At 42.2% G+C, this 24,660-nt stretch overlaps 1 protein-coding gene across 1 annotated transcript in view; it reads left to right on the top strand.

Moving 5' to 3' along the window:
- ppm1h (protein phosphatase, Mg2+/Mn2+ dependent, 1H) overlaps nt 1-24,660 on the top strand; it is a 44,456-nt gene that overhangs the window by 5,454 nt on the left and 14,342 nt on the right. The window contains exons 2-6 of the mRNA XM_006782477.3: nt 11,692-11,857; nt 13,729-14,085; nt 21,979-22,091; nt 23,076-23,160; nt 23,383-23,501. Coding sequence (XP_006782540.2) covers nt 11,692-11,857; nt 13,729-14,085; nt 21,979-22,091; nt 23,076-23,160; nt 23,383-23,501 — 840 coding nt within the window. The remainder of the gene's footprint in view (nt 1-11,691; nt 11,858-13,728; nt 14,086-21,978; nt 22,092-23,075; nt 23,161-23,382; nt 23,502-24,660) is intronic.

The following is a 24,660-nucleotide window of genomic DNA, read 5'->3' as shown; positions in this document are numbered from 1 at the left end:
CTCACCAGTATCTCGTGGGTTTTGGTTTATTGCTGTGTGTGAATGCCAGAAGGTGGGTTCTGTTTACATGATGTTGTGTATGTCAGCTGCTATTGTGTGTTTGTTCCCTCGTGGCTATGCTAATGTTATCCTATGCTAATACGCTAATATGCTATGTAAGCTACTAAGCTAGTTAATGCTAATTATAAATCTTGTGTAATTGTTGAAGTTGTTATAGATGTGAGTGTTGAATACAGTTCCTTGTGCTATCTCTGTGCTAGAATAATGTCTGGACATGTTGAATGTTTTATGTGTGCTGTACTGATGGTTGCTTTATGTATCGTTACTACAGACCACAGCTGAATAAATCTCCTAAACTTGGAAGCTGCCTCCGTGTTCTTTAACCGGAACACACCCACCATACCTTGCCGCTCTAAATCAAATCAGCTAAACTCCCGGAGACAACATTCTCTCCATTTTATGGTCCTTCGAGCCGGAGTAGAGTACTGATTAAGGTATGGAACAGACAGATGTCCAGACTAACTCAGCACCCCCACGTGTTTCGCAGAGAGAGCGACGGCCACCTGCTTACCTGACCGATTATGAGGTTTCAACACTCCCTCTTGAGGGACAAACCCAAACCACGCAACCGGCTACTGCTTCCCAGTGTTCACATAGTGGTAAAACACGCTCATCCCAGAAGAGCTCCAGCTTCACGTCCACAAGGGCATCACGCTCGTCGATAGGCAGATTCCCTTCCCACGCATTATCAGACCTGGAAACAGCCCAGCTCGAAGAGCGAGTAAAGCAGATGGAACTTGAGGAATTCCAACGGCACCTAGAAGAGGATCAACAAGTCGAATATGAATGTCAACGACTTCAAGCTCAAGCCAGAGAGGCCCAGCAGCTACAAGAAGAAGCCATTAGAACCCAAGAGTCGCTGAACAGACAGCTGGAGAGGCGACGACAGCTAAAGAAGAGGGTAAACGAGTTGGAGATAGCCAAGATGGTTACTTCTCTCCTCAAAGAGAAAGCACAAGAAACCAGTGGTTCCGGAGTCTCACCATGCCCATCGGAGAATAGTAATTCGAGCTCCCATGCAGCTCTACCTTCAGTCGGTCCCGTGGGTCAGCCTCCTGTACCACTAGTCGCTCCACCCTCAACACTTACCGTGACTCAGCCTCCAGCGCCCGTGGTAGCTTCACCTCCAGTAACCATGGCCTCGCATCCATTGCATTCTCAATGCATGCCCCAAGTGCTGCACCCAACTGTTCCAGCTGGACGTCGGTCTACTACCTTTGCACCTGATACCTCTTACCAGGCATCTACTCCATTCTCAGTTCAGCTATCGCAGTACGCTTGTGCAGCCTGCCCTAACCCTGCCAAAGCAGAGTTATCTTGCACTCCCACCCGGACTAAGTCCGAGCTACATCAACTACCGACAGCTAATGCGTACCCTTTCCTCGCCACAGGTTATGGCATTCCCAAACCTATGATTCCCTCCTTTGAGAGTGGCCGCTGTCCATACGAAGCTTGGTTGGTCGCTCCAAGGTCCTATCAGTATCGACCAAACTCCTGCAACTGAGCAGCAGTGCCTGTTCACAACAACAGTTGTGCCAACCAGTGAGCTTTTCAGGAATGTTGAGCGTCTCTGGCAGATTGATACGCTGCCTTATGTGAGCGAGAAGCAGGTAACCCGATCGAAGCAAGATCAGCAAGCTCTGAACCTACTCCAGACATCCACCATCAGGGTCACTGTTGATGGGACACAGAGGTATGCCACACCACTGCTTCGTCGCGCCAACTCCGCCACGCTTCAAGCTCCTATGGAAGCAGTTTTGCCAAGTCTGCGCAGTACAGAGAGGAGACTTGTCAAAGACCCACAACGCGCCGAAGTATATTGTCAGGAGATTCAGAAGCTAGAGAAGTTGGGCTATGTAGCTGTGGTGCCACATGAGATAGCTAGAACTACTGCAGAATCCTGGTTCATACCTCACCACATGGTGCGACACAATAACAAGGACAGGATCGTCTTTAACTGCTCTTTCCAGTACGAAAGGAAGTCCCTCAACTCTATTCTCCTCCCCGGACCTGCCCTAGGTCCATCTTTGCTAGGAGTTCTTCTTTGGTTTCGACAGTATCCAGTTGCTGTGAGTGGCGACATCAAAGGTATGTTCCACCAGATACGCCTGTTGCCAGAAGACAAACCAGTGCTGCGCTTCCTCTGGCGGGACATGAAGAGGAATGAAGAGCCGAAGATCTATGAATGGCAAGTGCTACCATTTGGCACTACATGCAGTCCTTGCTGTGCCATCTATGCACTGCAGCAGCACGTCCGGGACACTTGTAGTTCCAATCATGACCTCGTTGATTGTGTAGAGCAGTTGTTCTACGTGGATAACTGCCTCCGCAGCACCCACTCCCAAGAGGAAGCTAAGGCCCTAGTCGACAGTCTGCGCCAGCTGCTTCACACCGGGGGCTTTGAGATACGTCAATGGGCCAGCAACATTCCTGCTGTCATTGAACATCTTCCATCCAATGTCAGATCTGAGAGTAGTGACCTATTTCTCTCTCAGTCTAGCACGGACCTTTGGGAGCAAACTCTGGGATTGACTTGGGATTGCCTTCGTGACTCCTTCAAATACAGACATCGACTGGGGGAGAGAACTGAACCTACACTGAGGAACGTCTACAAAACACTTGCGTGTCAGTATGATCCGCTAGGTTATATAGTACCGTTCACCACACGGGCCAAGATTCTGGTACAGGATCTTTGGAAGGAGCAGCTCGGCTGGGACGACCCGATCCAGCCACCTAGCCTTCGTGACAGATGGCTTGCCTGGGAAAAGGAGATTCCTGATCTTATCCAAATGGAAATCCCCAGATGTTATGCACCAGCGTCTGCTGATTTGTCTGCTTCAAGCAGAGACCTTCACATCTTTTGCGACGCTTCCGAGAGAGCATATGGGTCTGTCGCTTACCTGCGGACAGAAACTGCTCAGAAGGAAGTCTATGTTGCCTTTGTAATGGCTAGATCCCGAGTGGCTCCAAAGAAACAGTTGTCCATGCCACGGTTGGAGCTAAGTGCAACTCTCACCGGTGCACAACTAGCTGGTCTCCTTCAAGCTGAGCTCACGCTGCCCATTCGAAAAGTTATTCTCTGGTCGGACTCTACTATCGTGCTCCACTGGATCAAGTCAGAATCTTGCAGCTATAAAGTTTTTGTGGGCACGCGGGTGGCAGAGATCCAGAGTCTTACAGATGGGAGCACCTGGAGATATGTGGATAGCGCGAATAACCCTGCAGATGACATTACCCGGGGCAAGACCTTAAAGGAGCTGTCACGACCACACCGGTGGCACCAAGGCCCTGAGCTTTTATGTCGATCTGAGGATCATTGGCCGACCAGCCCACCAGCATATCCAGAGCCAGAGGATGGTGATCTGAAGAAATCATATTTCTATGGACAGGTTAGGGTTGACTCCTGCCCTCAACTTCCTGAAATCAGCATGTTCTCCACCTGGAAGGATCTCATGAAGACAACAGCGCGGTCCCTACATGGGGCGGCTGACCCAAACTCAAGTTCGCACAGTGAAGCAGACGATTACATCAAAGCTGAGAAACTCCTCCTGATGAAGGCCCAGTCAGAGTCATTCCCAGAGGAGGCCAAGGCACTCAGGTCTGGTAGACCATTGCCAACCAACAGCTGTTTGAACTCCTTATCACCCGAATATGATAAGGATACGGAACTCATCAGAGTTGGTGGAAGGTTACGAAGAGTTGAGCAGCTGGAGCTAGACACCATCCACCCGATCATACTAAACCCAAAACATCCTCTGACTAAGCTCATCATCCAGGATTTTGATGAGACCCTCCTTCATCCTGGACCAGAAAGAGTGTTGGCTGAACTACGTCGCCGGTTCTCGATCCTCCTGGGGAGGGCAGCAGTCAGACGGTAGCAGAGGGACTGCAGGCAATGTCAGGCTTGGCGTGCCAATCCTTCCATCCCAAAGATGGCAGATCTGCCACCAGCTCGTCTGCGTCTGTATAAACCACCCTTTTACTCGACTGGAGTCGATTGATAAGGATCCACGTACCTGAGTGACCTTTCTACCTTGGATTCGACTGTCTGTGCAGACAGTCGGGGGCGGCTGTGTTAGAAAGCCCACTGATTACACGTTATTTGCTTGGTTGAAGTGTTGTGGTTTGTTTATAGATAGTGTTTGCGCTGTGGAAATTGATATGTCCTACGTCATTGAACTCACCATGTCTATGCTGACGCTCCTTGAATGCACCACTCTGTGCCTTGTGCTGCTAGTCTGCCTTAGTAGCTGCTGATAGCCAGCATTTTTTCCTTGTGTCCTCTCACCAGTATCTCGTGGGTTTTGGTTTATTGCTGTGTGTGAATGCCAGAAGGTGGGTTCTGTTTACATGATGTTGTGTATGTCAGCTGCTATTGTGTGTTTGTTCCCTCGTGGCTATGCTAATGTTATCCTATGCTAATACGCTAATATGCTATGTAAGCTACTAAGCTAGTTAATGCTAATTATAAATCTTGTGTAATTGTTGAAGTTGTTATAGATGTGAGTGTTGAATACAGTTCCTTGTGCTATCTCTGTGCTAGAATAATGTCTGGACATGTTGAATGTTTTATGTGTGCTGTACTGATGGTTGCTTTATGTATCGTTACTACAGACCACAGCTGAATAAATCTCCTAAACTTGGAAGCTGCCTCCGTGTTCTTTAACCGGAACACACCCACCATACCTTGCCGCTCTAAATCAAATCAGCTAAACTCCCGGAGACAACATTCTCTCCATTTTACTGATGAATCTGGATCATAAGTATGAGTAGGGTTGCCAACTCCCTGAGAAATAAATAAGGGACACCTCGTGGTCAGGCGACCCAGTTGTCTTCACCCTTCCCAGTGTGGTGAACCGTTTTTTGGCTTCAGTAGAGGCATTATTTCAGCTTTTGCTCCCGTTTGTAAACCCACTTGTTCCCATGATTACGCATCATAACTCATCATCATTATTCATCTATGTATTACTTTTATGTATTACTCATCTATTTGTTGTAATCATCTATCCTTGCAGTTGTTTATTACACAAAATAAATTATATTATCACACTTCTGGCCACATAGCGCTGATATTCACTGCACATGCCCATTTTAACCTTAACCAGAGGGTTTAAAAACAAACAAACCAGTGTTTACATACCATATCTGCTTCTGCCGTGGCCTGGTGGACAAAAATTGGTTAAGGGTTCCCCGAGCTTTCACGCCCCATCATGTTCTTCATGTGCCCACCATTAGAAGCATGCCTATGGAAAAAGTGCGCCGGCACACAGTGCAGTGCACTTTATAGGTGTTATCGTGCACTTTTCCAGCCAGGTGTTTTCCTTTTCCCATTCTTCCCTGTACTTTTGCAGCCTTTTTTTCTTTCTCTGAGAGGAACAAACATTGCTGGTCTAATGCTGGGCTTACACTGTGCGATTTTTGGCCCATTTTGAGCCGATTTTTTAGTCGTGCGACCAATTTGGTGGCACGATGATTTTGGCCTTCATCGTGCATCGTGTAGTATACGTGGGGTGACGAGAAGCGATTAACACCTCACGACCAGCTCCCGATCATCAATCGCTCGTGAGGGTGTCACCGCAGCCGCTCACACTGCTCACGCGCAAACACGTAAACGTCGGTGAAAAAGACGGAGCAGCACGGCTGTGCAGCGTGTGATCTGGACACAAGCGACGGAGGCACAACTTGTAGAACTTTGGAAAGCTCATCCGAGCCTTTTCGATGTGGCATCACCAAATTATCACGACCACAACAACCGTGTAAATAGTTGGATTTACATTGCTGCTCAATCACAGCTGCCTGATCAGTGTTTTTCATTAGCAATTTAGCAAAGTTGATGGTGGTGTGTGTCTGTGTGAGTGAAAGACAGAGAGGAAGAGCGAGCGACAGATTTTCTGTTATAACCTTCATTTTATGGAGGCACAGTGTGACTCAGGTCGCATCAGAGCATCGGGCGGTATAGTGTGAGACCCTGCATCGTGACCTACGAACTTATAACCCATGCGAGCCAATCGTGCAGTTTGAAAATCGCACAGTGTTTGCCCAGCTTCAGGTGTACTGTCGTCTGAGACTTGCACCGCAGTGTCGGCGTTTGATTCCCTGTTGGCCATGCTTTTTGTTGTGGTCATCTGTTGTCTTCCGGTATTTTCTCCGCAAGCGACCTTTCCTCAACCAATGAGATGAGCGGTAATCTGAATTGTCATACTCGAATTGTCATAAGTGTGCTGTCAGCTCATTGGTCACAAAGCAGGAGCGGGGCTGAGAATTATGTTTTCAAACAAAGCGTTAATTACATTAAAACTTATAGACTACTTTTGATTCTCACTGTATTACGGGACAAAGTGCGTCCCTTTTCAGCTCAATACCGGACGTGTACTTTTGTTTCTAAATACGGGACGATTCCGTTTTTTAAGGGACGGTTGGCAACCCTAAGTATGAGTAACTGTTGAACAAAATACGTGTTGCACTTCCTTAATCAAGTTATCATGATTGATATCATGATAATATTATTCTACAACAATCAGCAGCTATAATGTGGGAGTTTCAGTAAAGCACAGGAATGTGCAATTCATTTTCCCCAGGGTTAACATGAGAAACTAGGAATGGTGTGGAGGGCCGACCAAGAACAGATAAAAATCAACATTGAGCCAAACTGAGTTCTTCTTCTTCTTATCCCTCTTCTTCTTGTTCTTCTTCTTCTTCTTCTTCTTAGCGCTTATTGTTCAGTGCTCCAGCTAACAGTGCCAGTTTCTTATGTTGTCTCTTGGGAGAATTCACTGCCCACCCCTGCTGTAGCAAATATACAGACATGTGCCATTGCACTAAAAAATGCTTAACTTGCATACAGACAAAAACATATGTGTACAAGTAACAGACTTATTAAAGTGTCTAGGAGAAATTAGGGAACAGACATGGATACCCTATAATCATTATAGTAAGATTATAAAACTTTGAAAAACACAAAGAATTGAAATAGGTGGGTTGATGTTCACCATCTATTAGCTAACATGAAAAGCTATAATTATGTGTTCATTGCCTCAAGGTTAGTTTTGGGTTTTTTTCTATAACTTGGCATCACTTCTGTGAGTTTTTGTCTGGACTTGTATTTTTTGAAAGGAGGAGATAGACTGATAATGTCTGGTTCCTGAATGTTATTTTTTAGGTTATCATGAGTGTTACAATTGAGCCTCAGACTGTTTATGTTCTTTATACCATTATTTAACCCTAGTTTCTCTGAGTGTTCTCTCTGTTTCTTTTCTTTGCCTCCCCGGTCCCAGTGTCAAGCCTGTGTGTCTTAGTCTTTGTTTTCGTGCTTATCTTACTTCCGGTGTTACTTTGATAGTCTCCTGCCTTTTGTGTGACATATTCAGTTTTGCTTCCCTTGTCTAATTTTTCTAGATTAGTATCATCTGTTTTCATCTGTGAAAGTTCTTAGTCATCCAGGTCACTGTAGTGTAAGAAGCTTGGAAAGAAAAGCGTCTGGACTTTTTCAAGTTGCTTGAAAATGCTTCACCTCTCATCCGAGAAGCTTCTTCAGTTCTAGGGTCACGTTTCCACCATTTGACCCTGATGTCCTGATGTCTGATGTCTTCAAAAGAATCGGTCCATTTATCTGAAATTTCAATTTGATAGTGACAATTTAACTGAAACAAGAAACTGACATACTGCTCATAGCTATTGCTAATTTCCAGTCATTGTCCCTAGTTTGGCTTTTACATCCACAATACACATGTAAAATTTTACAGTATTCAATTATATAGATACAAAACTACAATAAATGTATGTTAACAAGAAAAAAAATGACCAAAATAAAATAAAATAAGTTCCTCAAACCAAAGAAGGAATATAGTTATGTAGATCACACGTCTGACAGGATAATTAAGGTCATGACATTGTCTCTCATACGAAGAACTGAAATGAAGTAAGTGAATATGACAGCCCTCTTCTCGGACACAGTTCATGCCTCCGGGTGTGGAGGGTTTTTCCTGTCATATAAGAGATGAAAGGATTGGAACCTCAACTGTTGTTAATCTTGTGATTATGTGTATTTTACAAGGTCAATTGAACGTCGGGCCTCGCAGTGCTTTGGCCTCAGTCATGCATGATGGTGTATGAAGAGTTGGAGTTAGCGGCCTTCGAGTGGTGTGCTTCTGAAATTGTAGGGCGAGCCAGACTGAAGGGGAATAGAGCTGCTGGAGATAACCAAGATAAGCGAGTGAACGCTGAGTGAATGTGATTTTGATTGTAAGGAAAAATTTGATGGCAACAGCGCATTTCAAAAGTTGGGGCGGGGCCATTTTTACCACTGTTTAGCATCCCCTCTTTTTTCTTCGTGTGATAGTTTCAGCCAGCATTTGTGAATGTCACTGGGAACTATTTTTACAGACAGTGACTTCTTAAAGTGTTCATCGGCCCATGCAGTGATTTTCATGATAGAATCGATCCCGTTTTAATGGAGTGCCACTTTTTGCCCTTGTCCCTTGTGCACAGAGATTTCTCTAAATCTGAGATGTGATTATGTACTGTAGATTGTACTGTAGTCTTAATTTTCTGTTTAGGAACATTGTTCTGGAACTATTCCACAATTTGACTGGTGAACCTTTTTGGGTAACCTCTGCTCTCTAAGATGCTCTTCTTATACACGGTCATGTTACTCACCTGTTGCCATGAAAAACTGATCAATTGCAAAATGCTGCTTCAGCTATTTCTTTTTTAACAACAACTTAATTTACCAACCTTTTGTTATATGCCTTTTAAATTCAAAGTGCAGAGAAAAATGGCGTGTAGTAGCTTGAAAATGTAAATGTAAAAAACTAATGGTAAAACTTTTTGAGTCACCTACATTAATAAAAAAATAATAATTCTGTCTCTCTCTCTCTATCTACACTTTGTGGAAAATAGTTCTGAACCCCTTACGCAATACACCTACAATATACAATACACTTTCTATACAAACTCCTTGGAAATCCATGCCATGAAACTTCTGGCGCACCGTTTGTGTGCTGATGTTAATGCCAGAGGAAGTTTGGAACAGTCCAATCATGGAGTCTTCAGAGCATTGGTGACTTTTACACACCATGTGTCGTACCACTTGGAGACCCTCCTCTGTAACTTTATGTGGCCTGCCGCTTCGTGGCTGATTGCTGTGCTTTCACTTTGCATTAATAACACTTACAGCTCATTGTAGAATATCTTGGAGGGAAGAAATTTAACAGGCTGTATTGGAAATTGTAAACTACAAAACGGAAATTGTAGCTTTCAATAGCCATATTCCTAGAACCTAACAGGTTCACTTGGGCTGTTTGCTACCTTTCTTTCTGACTTTCTTACTGTAAGCTACCTGGGCATTCTCTTGGACAGTTCTTTTCAACTTGACAAACAAGTGTCCACTGTAGTTAAATCTAGCTTTTACCAACTACACCAAATTGCCAAGACCAAGCCTTACATACCCTGTAAGGATCTTGAGAAACGTATCTATGCCTTTATCGTCTCCAGATTAGACTACTGTAACTCTCTCTATATTGGCCTCCAATCTACCCTTCTCTGCAGACTGCAGCTCGTTCAAAATGTGGCAGCACGCCTCTTAATGGGAACTGGCAGGTTTGATCCTATCACCCCCATCCTACCGCATTGATTTTAAAATTCTGTTGCTTACCTTTAAAATCATAAATAACATTGCTCCTAGCTATCTTACTGAACTTCTCAGCTTGTACACTCCTAGGAGAGCACTGAGATCAACTGGCCAACTGCTCTTAGTGCAACCTAGGTCACGGCTGAAGACCAGAGGTGATCGTGCTTTTGCCATAGCTGCACCCAACCTCTGGAATAATCTTCCTACTGCTATTCGTCCATCTGAATCGATTCAGTCTTTTAGTGCCTGTTTCCTGCAAATGTTCCCTTATATACTTTTAATCATTTTGCTTTATTGCTGAATAACCTCTTAGTCGAGTTTTTTTTGTATTTTCTTTTACTTATTTACACTGTTTACACTAATTAGTGCTCTCCACCTGCTGGTTTATTTATACCCTGTTATTGTTCCTATCTCTAATTTATTGTATTACTGTGAAGCACTTTGGTGTACCGCTGGTTTTTAAATGTGCTATAAAGTAGTATTGTATTGTATTGTATTGTATTGTTGCCGTGGTGGCATCCTATTATAGTAGCAGACTCAAATTAAGTGAACTCTTTACAACCTGCATGGCTAGTTGCTTGATTTTACAGACCTGTGGCAATAGGCTTAAAAAACTTGAATTCAGAGATTAACAGTTCTGGCCCATGACTATGTCATCTAATGGTTGTTGGTATCCTTGACACACATTGCTCTTATTGTGTTTTTTGGGGTGGGGAAGCAGTGAATAGCTCACTGTGTAGGTCAGCAATAATAATATCCTATAAATATCCTGTCAGTTTTATGGCTCAGTGTTTTCTTAGCTGGAGACAGAGGATCACTGCTTTGCATGTTCATTCTCATGGTTTGTTTACAAAGGATTCTCCTTTGGGAAATAATCGTGACTGCCTCTCATATCAACATGTAGCCATATCGCTTGTCATTTATTTGGTCTAATTTCCCTTTGGACACATAAGATCCAAAATAGCTTAATGCTTTTAAGGATAGTAGGAAATATTAAAGGGCCTGGCTAAAGGAAAAAAAAAGTGGCATAATTTTTATAAATTTACATTCCCGTTTCGTATGTTGGCTCTTTTTCTCTTGTGGTCTGATCTTAAAAATGATACACGTAGTTTGAAAAGCCCCCTGTAGACAACTTCACTTCACTTGACTAGACTTCACTGTGGCTAAAATGAGAATGCCTGGAGTGGTGTTAAGCAGCGTGTGCTTGTCAATGTCTACACAGCAGCTCGCAGCAGCAGCGCACCATCTGCCAGGTGTTGTATAATGCAGTATTTATGTGTCTTGCTGTCCTTTGGCCTACTTGTGTGAGGCTTAAATTGAAATATGTATTTAAAGTGAACTCGTTGATGTCATTTCTTAATGTTTCGCTGTCAAGATGGGTGTCACGTAAACTGTTTCACAGAAATTGTGTTTTTGGATGGTTTTAAAGTCCAAAAACCATCACTGGGTTGACAGACCACACAGCTTCCATCTCATACATCTGCAGCCATGTGCTGAGCAAGAAACTTTGAGACTATTAAACATGTAGAACATTCATATCAATGTGACTGCGCTAAAGGCACAGTCATAGACCACAGCTGTTATTGAAATTTGTTTTTGTCCTGGTAGAAGGATGTACTTGAAGTGATTTGAGCAAAGATGACAACTGATGTCTTATATATAGTTCCCTTGAAAATGTGTTTACAAATCCTATTTTTAATATCATGCAATTAGTGTATTTATTTCTTGAAAGGATGTTTGTTTTGAAATGGAGCTGCTGGATATTTGAATTTAATAAAGTACCAATTCTACATGATACTATACCACATAACCGTACTGTAACTACAGTATATCGTGTCTGTTAAACATTTCTGTTCTGTACCAGACTATATTTCTGTATTTCTTTTACACAGATATTTAATTTTTTTTTTACATTCATTTAAAGATTCTTATGCCATTGCAATGTGTATAGTGTATAAATGATAGTTTCGTATATGGAATTTCTTAAATATCTCTCTGTCCAGGGTCATCAATGCAGGGAAAAGCACATTAAATGAAGATCAGGCTTGCTGTGAGGTCCTGGTTGTTAAAGGGAGACCTGCAGGAAGCCTCCCGCCTAACCGAACCCCCACGACCCGCAGGAGATCTTCCCTGCCTAATGGTGAGAGTCTGGACCTCCAGGAGAACCTGGTAAGTCAAAATGGAGGGTTTGTTTCTACCCCCCCCCCCCCCCCCCCCCCCCACCACCACCACCACCACCACCACCACCACCACCACCACCACCACCACCACCACACCACCACACCATCACATCCAGCTTCACGGACATTCTGCAGATGCATTTTCACGACAGGAAAGGACGACAGAGAAGGATAGAGTACAAACCATGCTGTGATCTATTGTATTTCTTCTCCATTTGTTATCTTTAGAAATAGCACGCTGTCTGGATGGATAAACATGTGGGCAGCCAAAATAATTATTTGCACTGAAGTAAAAAGAATGGAAAAAAAGGAAAAGTCTTTTGGTGAAATCGGGTGGAAAGTTAATAAAGGATCACTGAGCAAGTGAAACGGTGTTCTACGAGACAGTCTTATATTTGCAGACCAAACGTTTGACAGAATTTAGCAGATTATCATGCATGACTTAAGGGTCATAATGCCTCCTCTCTTTCTAGAAAAATGCCATGGCAGACTGAAGCCTTTACATTTTAGCTTTATTGATGAAAGTAATGCAGGTAGAATGAGTTCATCAGTGAATTCCCCTGGGGCCTGTTGGTGAGACCCAGCAGTTTATTGGAGCGGACAGCTTAGCGTCCTTCACACTCCACGGTAGCCTTCAATGACTCTTCACACATTTCACTTTAAAGTCACCCTTGTTTGCTTTCACAAGAACATTGTGTCAGATGGAGTACTAAAGAAAACTGTGTATCATTATACCAAAATGCAGTGTCACTGCTCTACTGTCACGACATATTGACACACTTAATTCGATCACTTGCAATTTATCCCATTCCCTACAAGGCAGAGAAAAGACGAAAAGCGCAAAATGTTTACCAGCTCTTTAAAAGTCCTTTGTGATTACAGTATACTAATACTGCTCATAAAATTTCCTCTCAGCTCACCAGTACTTTAATCAGGCCCAGCCGGAGCCTACAGCAAACTCATGCAAGTATCTCATGACTCACTTTCGCAGTGATGTAGCGTTAGAGCCTTTTTAGTGCTCTTTGCCTGCCTCGTAGACTCGCGCTGTAGAATTTGCCTGCGCCATATATAGACAATCAGAGGCTTACTTTGCGCAGCAAAATGTGATGCATGCAACAGCAACTCTGTGGCTATGTGACTTCATTACTGATAGGGGAGCTGTGCTGATATGTAACTTTATACAGAAATCAGGCCGTTGTTTTTTTTGTTTTTTGTGAAGACCAAAAACTCAAAGGTGAGCAATGAATCAGCCAGATCTCAAGACGTTTTGAATCTTATGTGGGAGGTGAGACTTTGTAGATCAACACAGAGGACGCGGTGTGCGGTTTCAGAGCACAAACTGCATCATACCGCACCTACTAATACCTCCAGATTTAAGCGAAAGCAAACATTAACATCAGGTTCATTCACTTATGGGCATCGTGCATATCTGTGGGGAGGTTTGAGCTCAGATCAGATTACGAAGTCTTCACACTGAAGACCGATGGGATGAATTTGAATGCTGTGTAGAAAGGCGCTCTCATCCACCAACTGTGAGCAGCGCAATTTACATAGTACAGCTTCCTGTTTGTGTTTGAGAGCTGTACCTTGAGTTCAACTGGTTCTGATTTGGTATTAAAAACGTCTCTCTTTTCACTCTGTGCACCATTACAATGATAGTACATCAGCGGTTCCTAAATGTCACGACTCTTTGCCCATCAGGCTGTACTTCACATACATCCACCTTTGATATTCAGTGGATTTTCGGCGTGCAGTTCATAGATCAGTATGAATGCAAAGTCAGATGAAGTTCCTCCTCTCGCATTTTGCATACTTAATGTTGACACATTTTTATTTACTTTGATTCTTATCTGTTTCCAGGACAATTCTGAAGACCTAACTTTACACTACTGGGCATTGTTCGATGGCCACGCTGGCTCCGGGGCAGCTGTAATGGCCTCTCGTCTTCTCCACCACCACATTGCCCTGCACCTACAGGAAGTGATGGAGATCCTCTGTACTCCTAACCTTGTGCCGCCCACGTGCCTGGGTGAGGAACCTATCAATCACCACCTCACCCCTTCATCTCAGCGTGTCCTTACAAGGGCTGCATCGCTCCGGGGTGCCGCAGGGGCTCCGGGTTCCCCCAGTACCCCACCGACACGGTTCTTCACAGAGAAGAAGGTGTCGCAGGAGAGCCTGGTGATTGGAGCCATCGAGAACGCCTTCAAAGACATGGTAAGAGGCACGTGCATGATCTGTAGTTGTCTTTTGACCTGTAAACGTTCCATGTCAAATGCATAGATTGTATATAAAAGATGGATTTAGCCACAGTGGGGTCATAGATTGATTTGCAGGATACCATCATAAAGGCTCGAGAGGAGCATTTTGATTCTATGGCACTTTTGGGCCTTTCATTAAAGTCAGGTGGTGTATCTCTAAGCAGAGCACTTTACTGCCCACACCTGTTTTTATCTGCTAGTTAAAAAAAATGCTGTAACAATGAAAAGAATACAAAGAAAAGCTTCTCCTGCTCTTCATAAAAATATGCTTTTCCAGCTGTTTTGCCTGGAAGCAGGGCGTTGCTGGAAATGAAAAGATTAACTGTATTCTGTTAAGCTAAGCTACAAACCCATAACCACATAATACTTTTTGATCACTGCACACACCTTTAGCTGTCATACACATACAGGGAATTTCCAAACTACTGTTCTTTTGCATACCATGCTCCACTTCATCACTGCCTGCGCACATACTATAAAATTAATAATCTTCACATCTGTTAGCCTCTAGTTGCTATCAGTAAATGCTGATTTGTCATGATTAGACAGTCAAGCCAATTGCACATAAGCCTCCTAATTTCCTGCTGGTGTGTAAAGGTGAGCGCGTACACACATACAGCACACAATATAATCTGCTGTTTACGGTAACCATTGTTTCTGTTTATCAAAGATCCATTCTCTAATAGTCTGACTGTAACAAAAAAAGTGTTGTTTGTGTTCACGGTGCATGAATGGTCATTTACATTTTATTGCTATATGTTTGCTGGCGTTTTTGGTTGTTGTTTTTTTTAAACAGTGTAGAAATGACCCGAGATACCCTTTCTGCTGCTAATTTGCTCAGTATGTTCAGTTATACAGCTGTAAAATAATTATGTGCTACACTATTAAATGACTTTATCCATTAGAGCCTACATTAGTATTTCTCATTACGTCTTTGCCTTCTTCATCTGCCTCTTCCTCTACCACTGCCTTCTCTTCTCCCTAATTTCCATGCAATCCTCTTCCACCTCGCCTGCTGATGCAAAGTCGGGGCTCTAACACATGAAATCATCCATTCTTGTTTATTCCCAATATTGTGACACTTACTTATTGTCAGCGGATTAGATGTGCAACCCTACCGTCTCCAGGCAGCTGACAATAAGGTGGCTACATAGCAACAATCACAAGTTAACATTTTCCCAGTTAATATTACGCGCCTAAAACTTACACTGTTCCTCTAATTAACAGTTTCTCACATTGTATGAGAGTTTCTTTACTAAGTCTCTGACTCCAGCGATGTTAGATCAAAGGAAGTTTCACTAACACTGGCTAACAGCAGCTAATCAGTGCAAAAAGAGCCAACTGCTGCCATCCAGTGGTGAGATTTTCCACATTGTACCTTTTAAATTGACTGTTTCTGTATTAACAGTACTGCAGGTTTTAATGAGCTTGTCTTGAGCATCATCCTCCAGCACTTTAGAGAGGAGATTATGTGTCTCTGACAGCTGGTTAAAGGTGATAAGGTACTTATGGTGTGATCACACGCTGAAAATTTTACCAGAAGCCTGATAGCCTGAGTCAGACAGCAAGTAGCACAGCCAGGAGAAGTAATGTACTTTCGCCATAAGCTGCTGCAGGTCACAAGCACTCAGCATCTGGCTGCGCTCTAAGTGGATGCTTGAGATTTAACCCGTGGAGAGGCCATGGGATCAAGAGCAGAGCTAATCAAAACATTGCTAGCCTGTGTGATTGGGGGGGTCAAAGTTCACTTTTTCAGTTTCACCTTCAGGCTCTCTGTTCTTGATTATGTTTGTAATGATCCTATGCACGCCTGTATAGGGAGATTAAATTCTTAAGTCAAAGAGGGTTTCATTTGCAGTCATTCACAGTTTCCCATGTAAACAGTAAACAGTAGTACAGCCAGTTTACATAAGCAAAGGTTTTTAGGTATGTTCAGAATTCCAGTAAAACAGGTGAGAACTAACTGCTGATGCACCTGTACCTCAAACATGGAATTTACTAATGATTAAAGCCGGAATCTTTTTTGTCCCTTAGCCCATAATGTGCATTTCCTGGGAACGTTGCTTCCGGCTGCTGTGTTATACACAAGGGATCGCCACATGTTTGATTTGGAAGATTTTTAGGTGATATGTTCTTTATAACACAACACAATTTGTGTCACTACACTTGTGTACACCACACATCCCCATGTTTAGACTAATATCTGTGTGGTGGAGGTAAAGCCCCTCCTGTAATAGGCTAGGCCTGACACTGAATTATCCTTTTGATTGCAAAATCATAAATTCTAACTGTAAAATGTAACACGGGTCAGATATTGGTGAATGGCAGTGTGGACCAGTCTCCTTGGAGAAATCAGTGCTTAATGCCGTCTAGTGCTTCCATTTGTTGACCACTAGGTGGTAGTGTGTGGTTAGTAATGTTTAAGAAGCAGCACTGCCAACCAAAGAGAAATTGTGGACTGGTGCTCATCTGTCTTTGTAGGTACAGCAATGCTTTTTGCAGGATTAGTTAACTAAAAGTTCAACTGTGAATTGTTGATTATTGAACTGCTGATTCGAAGTTGTGAGGGATGTTTTTTTGAAACAGACAGGGTGATTACTGAAACAATGTCAGGCTAACATTTGTTGAACATTGTGGCATTAATTAGTAGAAATCAGGTTTCGGGTTCAATTCAGTGTTTCACCGAAAAGGCAGCACATTCTCTGTGTTGGAGTCCTCCTTACTCTTTTCTTTTCTACTTGCAACCAACACTGGCTTCTTTTCCTCCCGAACTGGCCCCTGAAAGAGCTATTTTTAAAGCATATATTTTAAAGCACATACAGTGTGTTTTAGGTTCATTGTTCCGTGCTACACTAATTTGTTTCTTCAGGTGGTCACAGCGAGTTTTTTCTTACAACACAATGGGTTCTAATTACAGTACTTACTCTCCTCCCGAGCCATGTTCCCTCTAATTTTTCATGTGCCTGAGCGAACACACAAACTCCCTGAGCGATCCCTTTGACCACTGTGAGCGACATCAGACGTGTGCACTGTGGTCACGCCGGCATCTTATCCATCCAAGTTACATGGTTTATTAAAATAATCAAATTACAGCGTTTACATTTATGTTAGACTACTTTTAATTAACTGCTTTAGCCCACTTACAATAAAAATTAATAAATAAATCTTGTTCATGACCTGTGTAGTATGTGAACACTATTGGAAGTAAAAATAACTTGAATTCCAATTTCGAAAACACAACTTACTTTTTTTGTTATTTTTTTAATAAAGCTTTGACTTGTATTATGAGTATGAGTCTGTGGACTGGGAGAGAGTCCTGTGATTCTCTGTCTGCAAAATGCAGTATATAATGACCAATTTTGGGCAATTAATTATATAGTTACTTCTTCAAAAAAGTAACTCAGTTTGGCAAACAACGCAAGTTTTTTGCAGCTATTTTTTTAAACGCAGCCAAGGCATTTTTAAATAAACATTTCAAAATATTTACAGAACAATCAGCTGTTCTGCATAAAATCTGATGCCACACAAATTATTTGTGCCACAACAAAAAATATTTCTGTCCACTATGAGATAAAGGAGAACAACAGCCTGATACCTGCAGGCCTGACAATAGGAGATGTATCACTCCTGTAACACCTGTAACATTCAGTAGTCGCCTCATTGTTCTGACACACACAACAAAACTATTGACTACAATACACACTAACTACACAAGATTTGCGCTAAACGTCTCAAATCTCTCACATCTCCACACACCGCCGTCACTCCTAAAACTTCCCCCCGTTTCTTAACAACAAGATGTCACGTTGCCATATCATTTTTTGATTGGTCGACATGGTACTTTTTTGGACCAATTGGAAAGGTGGGGGTGGGGTTTGTTTTTGCTCACAGGCTTTCGAGCCTTTTTTCTTATAAAACGCCGTTTTTACCGTTTCTTCCCGCAGTAAATATAAACAACGATAGTATTCAGGAAGAAAACCAAACATTGCATATTTTTATCACAACTCTGGTTTTACGTGGCCTATCAACACAATTTAAAAACTGGTATGAAGTCCACACTTTTTCCGTCAATTGTTCCGTCTGTCCTGCTCACATCTGCAATGGTTGTACACGTTGTCATTAACTTGGCTTCACTCCACATCAGCCACGCCGCTTTGCTAGCTAAAACACCGGTGTCGGCACATAAGGACGCTGTCATAGCCCGTCAATGACGTTGATTGGCTGCGTATATACGCATCGGCTGAACTATGGGATACGGTGGCATCGTTCTAATCCCATATGGGAGCAGCCAGTCACTTACTGACTAACACTGCAAAACATGATTGTTGAAGTATTAATTTTAATTTAAATTCAGGTTAGGTTTTTTTTTTGTGCGCAACGTAGATTTTCTGTGCGCAGAGACCGTGCCAACAGTGCGCAATTGCGCACGTGCGCAGCTTAGAGGGAACGTTGCTCCCGAGCTGTCACTTATTTTAATTTCAGTAATCATTTTTCCGTAAAATTAGATGCAGTTTGGTTCAAATGGCACACATTTCCTCTTGGAACAAAACACTGTCAGCTCTGCTCCTGCTGAGAAACTACCCAAAAGCTGATTTTGGCAGAGTCTCACCCCTCAAAGGATCTAGACCTGTTTTTGTTCAAGGAAGCTCGTTTTTAGCCCCCCTAAAGAAAGCAAGCAAGAAAAAAGAAAATGGAAAGTGTCAGGGAGTCTTGGAAAGATTTGGTCTCACATGAAAAATCTCACTCAATCTCTGTATCTTATCAGCAGGCTCCACCTTCAGTTCTGGCACACATCCCCATTGGAAATAGAGGGACTGTTGATTCCTGATAAGCCCTGTGTAAATATCAAAACCAGTGTTAGCTGATAGACGGGGGTGTATCACCTGAGCTGTATCTTAAGCCAGGGCAGGAAATATGTCAGTACTCACTCACCTTTTTTTTGTCCAATTTATTTGTAGATCATATCATATATACACTTCGTACTATGTATACATCGTATAATCGAGTTTAGCCATAATAATTGTCTTTGTACATTACACAACTACATTTTCAAAAGCTACAACATGCTTATTGACTTTTTAAACTAGCCTATTAGCTTTGCAGCTTTAAGAGAGAGACTCAAACCAAGGTTAACTTAATTGGCTGAAATACCAGCTCATCAGTTAAAAATACCTAAGAGCCAGAACGAGAGAAATATGCGTACAAGTTATAATCACAGGTTATTTGAAAGTGTTGTGGCCCGAGCTTTAAAATAGTTTTGCACATAACCTCTCATGTGACAGTGTAACATTTTGATTTATAGTTATAGCCTGTACTGAGCTAACAAGCTGCTTACTGTAGCAGTATATTTATCATGCAGACACAAAACTAGTATTTATTTGCACAGTAGTCTACTGTGCAAATGTTTTGACTCATCCCTCATATCCTCATATCATTCACTTGAGTCCCACCACCAGGACTGCATACAGTCATTTGAAAACATTGTTTTTCATACGGCCGTATAGCAGTAGTGAACAGTAGGTACCTGTCAAATAGGCTTGTGGCTGTGTGAGTGTGTGTTTGATGCTAGGAGTGTTTTTCTAATTTGCAAAAAGATTTCACCCAAAGGTATTTTTCTGCATTCAAAATCAACTGATAGTTACTGCTGTCGCTAATTAGTTCAAAATGATTAATTCCGTTAATTACCTGCCACACTGTCGATCATGAGAGCTCTCTTGCCTGACATTAATCCTCTTTTCCTGTTGTGACTGTCCTGAGTTGTTTCTTTTCATTTCCTGCTTTTAGACCTAATATCTTTGGGCTCTCTCACTGATTCAGTAAACTCACTAAATGATAAGGCTGGTCTGAGCAGTACTGTGGCCTTCCTGACTGGAAGAACAACACACAAAAAACTTTTGGTCTTCGAAAATGCAGTCACACAAAATGTGAGTGTACCTCGTGTCTATTTTTGACTTTTAGAGCAACTTAAAGATTTTTTTTAAAACAGCAACATCCAAATTATTTATGGGCGCACTATACATAAATATCAAATTCAATTAAGTTTTATTTATATAGCACCAAATCACAACAACGGTGACCTCAACCTGCTTTATGTTGTAAGGTAAAGACCCTACAATAATATAGATAAAACCCCAACAATCAGAGGACCTCCTGTGCAACCAATTGGTGACACTGGGAAGAAATCCTGCAGAACCAGTTAGTCATCTACCGCAACGAACATGGTTGATGGGCTGATTGGTTGATGGGTTGGTACAGCTAAAAGATTTTTTATGAAATGTTTTCCCAGTTGTGTTTCACTGAGGTGAGATTCAACTGTCTGATGCGATATAGGCGTGAATCGTACGATACCTTTTGTGTATACTAGCTGTACTTTGAAGTGGGAAACAATTGCTTAATTCTGGTTGGACTCTCCTTGTTAGAATGTCAGATTAAATTTGTTTTAATTCACTTAATGTCCCTTTAATTGTTGGTATGTTGGCTAGTTTGTTGATATGTTGCACGACTGATGTGACACTGAGGGATGTCAGAGCTACCAGTATTACTTGATGGTATTTTTCTTCCTTCCAGGAAACAATAGAGATGCAGAGCAGTGCAAAAAGTGCTTCAGCATTTATAGTAGTATGGTATAAAGAGAAGAGCATGTATGAGCGTTGAACTGCTCTACCTCTTTCTTTTTTTTGTCTGCCTTCTGGTTTAAAGCTCAGTTGTTTCTTCCTGGCTCAGGCGCACAGGAGAAAGGTGTAGATGTTTATGCAGACATTTTCATTATTGAAGAGTTGCCTGCAGCAAGAGGTATTGGATACAGCAAGGATAAATATGCATAGCTCGCTATGGATTCATAATTCATCCAGGGTGAAGGACACATTTGTTCACCCCTCCTATCCTCCAACCCCTTCCTTCAGCCCCCTACCCCCAGGAGTGTCTGCTGGAGTGCAACCCACACACACGCGCACTCAGATTCACACTTAATGCATCTTACATCTGGACACGAACACATAGTTATGCACACAGAGTGCGCACACGCTGCATTCCACTCCTGTCAAAGAACCACACTGCTCGCACTGCAATGCTCGCACGCTTACAGAGTCATATTCAGATGGAGGGCGTCGGCGGCAGAGCAGAGGGCGATACGCTTTAGTGAGGGGTGACATCCCTCATGGGACAAACGTGCTAGGGATGGACTTGCTGCAAATGTGTTTGCCAATATTATCGGCCCCACTCAGGTTGTTGATAGTGACACCGGGATGGGAATGAGGTGCCTGATGGGGTCACTCGTTTCCCTGAAATATCTTTCCGCTTCTGTAGTGCGATTTAAAAAAAACAGAGGAGCCGTTACTAGCAGACCAGCAGACGGAGAGCACAAAAAAGGGTTAAATGCAGTCTGAGCGGCTTGGTTCAAATTTACGTTAGTGCTTTGATTAATTCAGTGACAGGTTAATTATTCATCTAATGAATGAACTGACGGCACGGTTTTCTTCAAATCATTTTTGGTTTAATTAGCACCAAATTAATCTGGGCTAATTAGCTGGTGTAATAATCAGTGGGCCCCTCCAAACTTTCTCATCTGTCCTTTTTGGTTTCCATTATTTTTTATTGCTCCTTGACTTGTGGCACTCTTGATAAATGAATTCATTATGGTGCTATAATTGATAATGGCATCATGACAGGATTTAAGTATCAAGGCAATATTTTTCTCAGTATCAGTTTTAAGCTGTATGAGGAAAAACAGTTCTTCAAAGCTGTGGTGATTAGAAATATGACGGTGTGCAGAGGATCGGTTGTGGATTATGTGTCCTCGTCATCAGAAGAGTAATCTGTCTGTGTCTCTGCGTGTTTTGTCTTTTTTTAGGATTCACAGATAGAAAAGGAGAAGGCAGTCTACAACATCTCAGGTGGCTGCACAGCGCTGGTGGTCGTCTATTTACTCGGCAACCTCTATGTGGGGAATGCCGGGGACAGCAGGTGTGATACACATGCAATGAGTGTATATGTAAGATACAGTGGGGGGGAAATGATTATTTGATCCCCTGCTGAGTTTGTGAGGTTGCTGCTTGGATGTGAGGAACAGTCTCTGGTGTTTATGCTGGTTTTATTTTAATGGAGAGACAGAATATCAACCAAAAATCCAGAAAAACATCTCTTTGCATAAAAGTACACATTGATTTGTATGTCACTGACTAAAATAAGTATCCCCAAGCAAAACACGAACAAAGCATAATGCTTCCACCTCTATGCTTGACTATGGGGATGGTAATCTTTGGGTCATCTTTGGTGACTGCGGTCCAACTCCCTTCAGCTCATTTACAAGCTCCTGCCGTGTAGTTTTGGGCTGATCCACCACTTTTCTCATGATCATCTTCACCCAATGAGGTGATATCTTACATAAGAGCTCCAGACCGAGAGAGATAGTTTTTTTCCAAATAATCATACCAACAGCTTCACATGAAGCTTCTTGTTAATGGTCTAACAGCTCGTTGGTCTTGCCCACAGTGGAGGGGAGGTTTTAATGAATTAAACTGATTCTGTGGACAGGTGTCTGTGGACATAATGAGCTATAATCAGGAGTATCTCTAATTGCTTGGTTGATTGTAATCTGTGTGGCACACAAGCGCACAACCAATCTGTAGCAGCAGATCGTAGTGGATCAAACACTTACTTCCCTTAATAACATTTTAAATTAATTTAGAACTTTCATGTGGCGTGTTTATTTGGTCTGGATTTTTGGTTAATATTCCATCCCTCTTCATTAAAATGTTGTTTATTTGTATGTGAGAAAACTAACAAATTCGAAAGAGGTTCAAAAATAGTGATTTCCCCTGTAGCAGAATCTTCTTTGTTTTTGTCTCTGTGTTTCTCGCTCACCTTCTCGTGCCCTTTAGCCTACAGGAACAACTGTGTCCCTTCCTGGATGAATAGAGTTTTGCTTTGTCTGCTCCTCTCCCTCAGAGTTATCATTATCCGGTCTGGGGAAGTCATTCCCATGTCAGCAGAGTTCACACCAGAGTCAGAGAGGCAGCGACTGCAGTTCTTGGTAAGAAAGAACCTTTCTCAGCTCCTTTCTAGCAAGCACAGCTGTCAGATATTAGCAGAGCTGGCCTCCCCTCCTGTTGAGACACCAGCTATGCTTAGCTCTGTCTCTCTTACACGGCCTGCTCTCTGTGCCAGCTTAATAGACTATGGAATTGTTTTTCCTATCCCTAGGGCGCGTCAATCTTCTTCTCTTTCTGTTTTTTTTTCTCTTTTCATATCACAGGCCTACATGCAGCCCCACTTATTAGGGAATGAGTTTACACATCTGGAATTCCCAAGGAGAGTGCAGAGGAAGGAGGTGGGGAAGAGGATGCTGTATCGTGACTTCACCATGTCAGGATGGTGGGTTAACTAATACCTTTTTTTTTTTGGACTAAATTACTGATTGAATGTATGTCAGTGTTCAGTATCCACCTGGGAGGATAACAGTTTGTTTTCTGCACTCAAGTCCTTCACATTTGTTAGAAATGCTGTCAATGTTATTTAGCCACATATCTGGTTGAATGCATTTATGAGCCTTCTGAGAGAAATCTCTGCAGCCTAGACTATTATTTACATTCCATAGATTTTTGTACAATGTACCCTATAAAGAAATTCATCTGTGTCCCATTCACCGAGTAATTCAGTTCATTAGCACTCCACAATCATCTTGGGAACTTTAGATTGTAAGGTCAGTAATTAATTATTAACACAATGGGGAGAAGAAACTTTACTTTAAAAAAGTCATTCAAGTCATGAGTTGTCATAAAGAGGTCAGGAACTGTCCTTCGTATTTCTTCTTTTGTGTGTTAGTGGGCAAAGCGAAGACCTTGCTCTGTGTCCTAAAGTAAAGAGAAAAATAAAAAAGTGTACAGATGGAGAGAAAAGGAGGGAAATAGAAAAAAATGTATAAAAACTAAGAACTGACAAACAGTAAAAGCTGAGACCAGGGCACCAGAGAAATGGAGGCAGGGAAGGTTATAAACATTGTGTTTACATTTTCTTTATGTAGAAATGGGTTCAAGGATAGATCATCTAATTTTGTAGCACTACTAAAGCTTTTAGTTATCTCTGCTGAATCTTCACCTTTTGCCATGGCTGGAAAAAGTAAAAACAATCTATTAAACTAGCATTACCGCAATTCAAAAACACTCAGAAATAAAGTAAGTTCTTCATCGCTACCTTTACAATTAAACAGCTAATTTAGCATATTTACCCAGGTAACTTAACACAAGATGGATTACAAAATTAAACATATAGAACAGTGCAAAGCTCTATAAATGAAAAAAAAAGGAAATTGGGTTACAGATTTATTAAAAATACGTGCAAACACAACACTCCTTATATTAATAATATTGAGGTCTTCATTCTGCTTAGGCTAGCCAGTGAGATTTGCTATTCATGTATGATTTTACAGCATTGACGGTGTGTTTGGGTTCATTGCCACGCTGATAAATTCAGCCAATCAGATGCTTTCCAAATGGTGTTGCATTGCGAATCAAAATCTAGACAAGTCAAAAAC

Source organism: Neolamprologus brichardi, chromosome 7, assembly GCF_056152115.1.
Source record: "Neolamprologus brichardi isolate AB-2024 chromosome 7, ASM5615211v1, whole genome shotgun sequence".
Taxonomy (NCBI): Eukaryota; Metazoa; Chordata; class Actinopteri; order Cichliformes; family Cichlidae; genus Neolamprologus; species Neolamprologus brichardi.
This window is presented reverse-complemented; position numbering and strand designations above follow the sequence as displayed.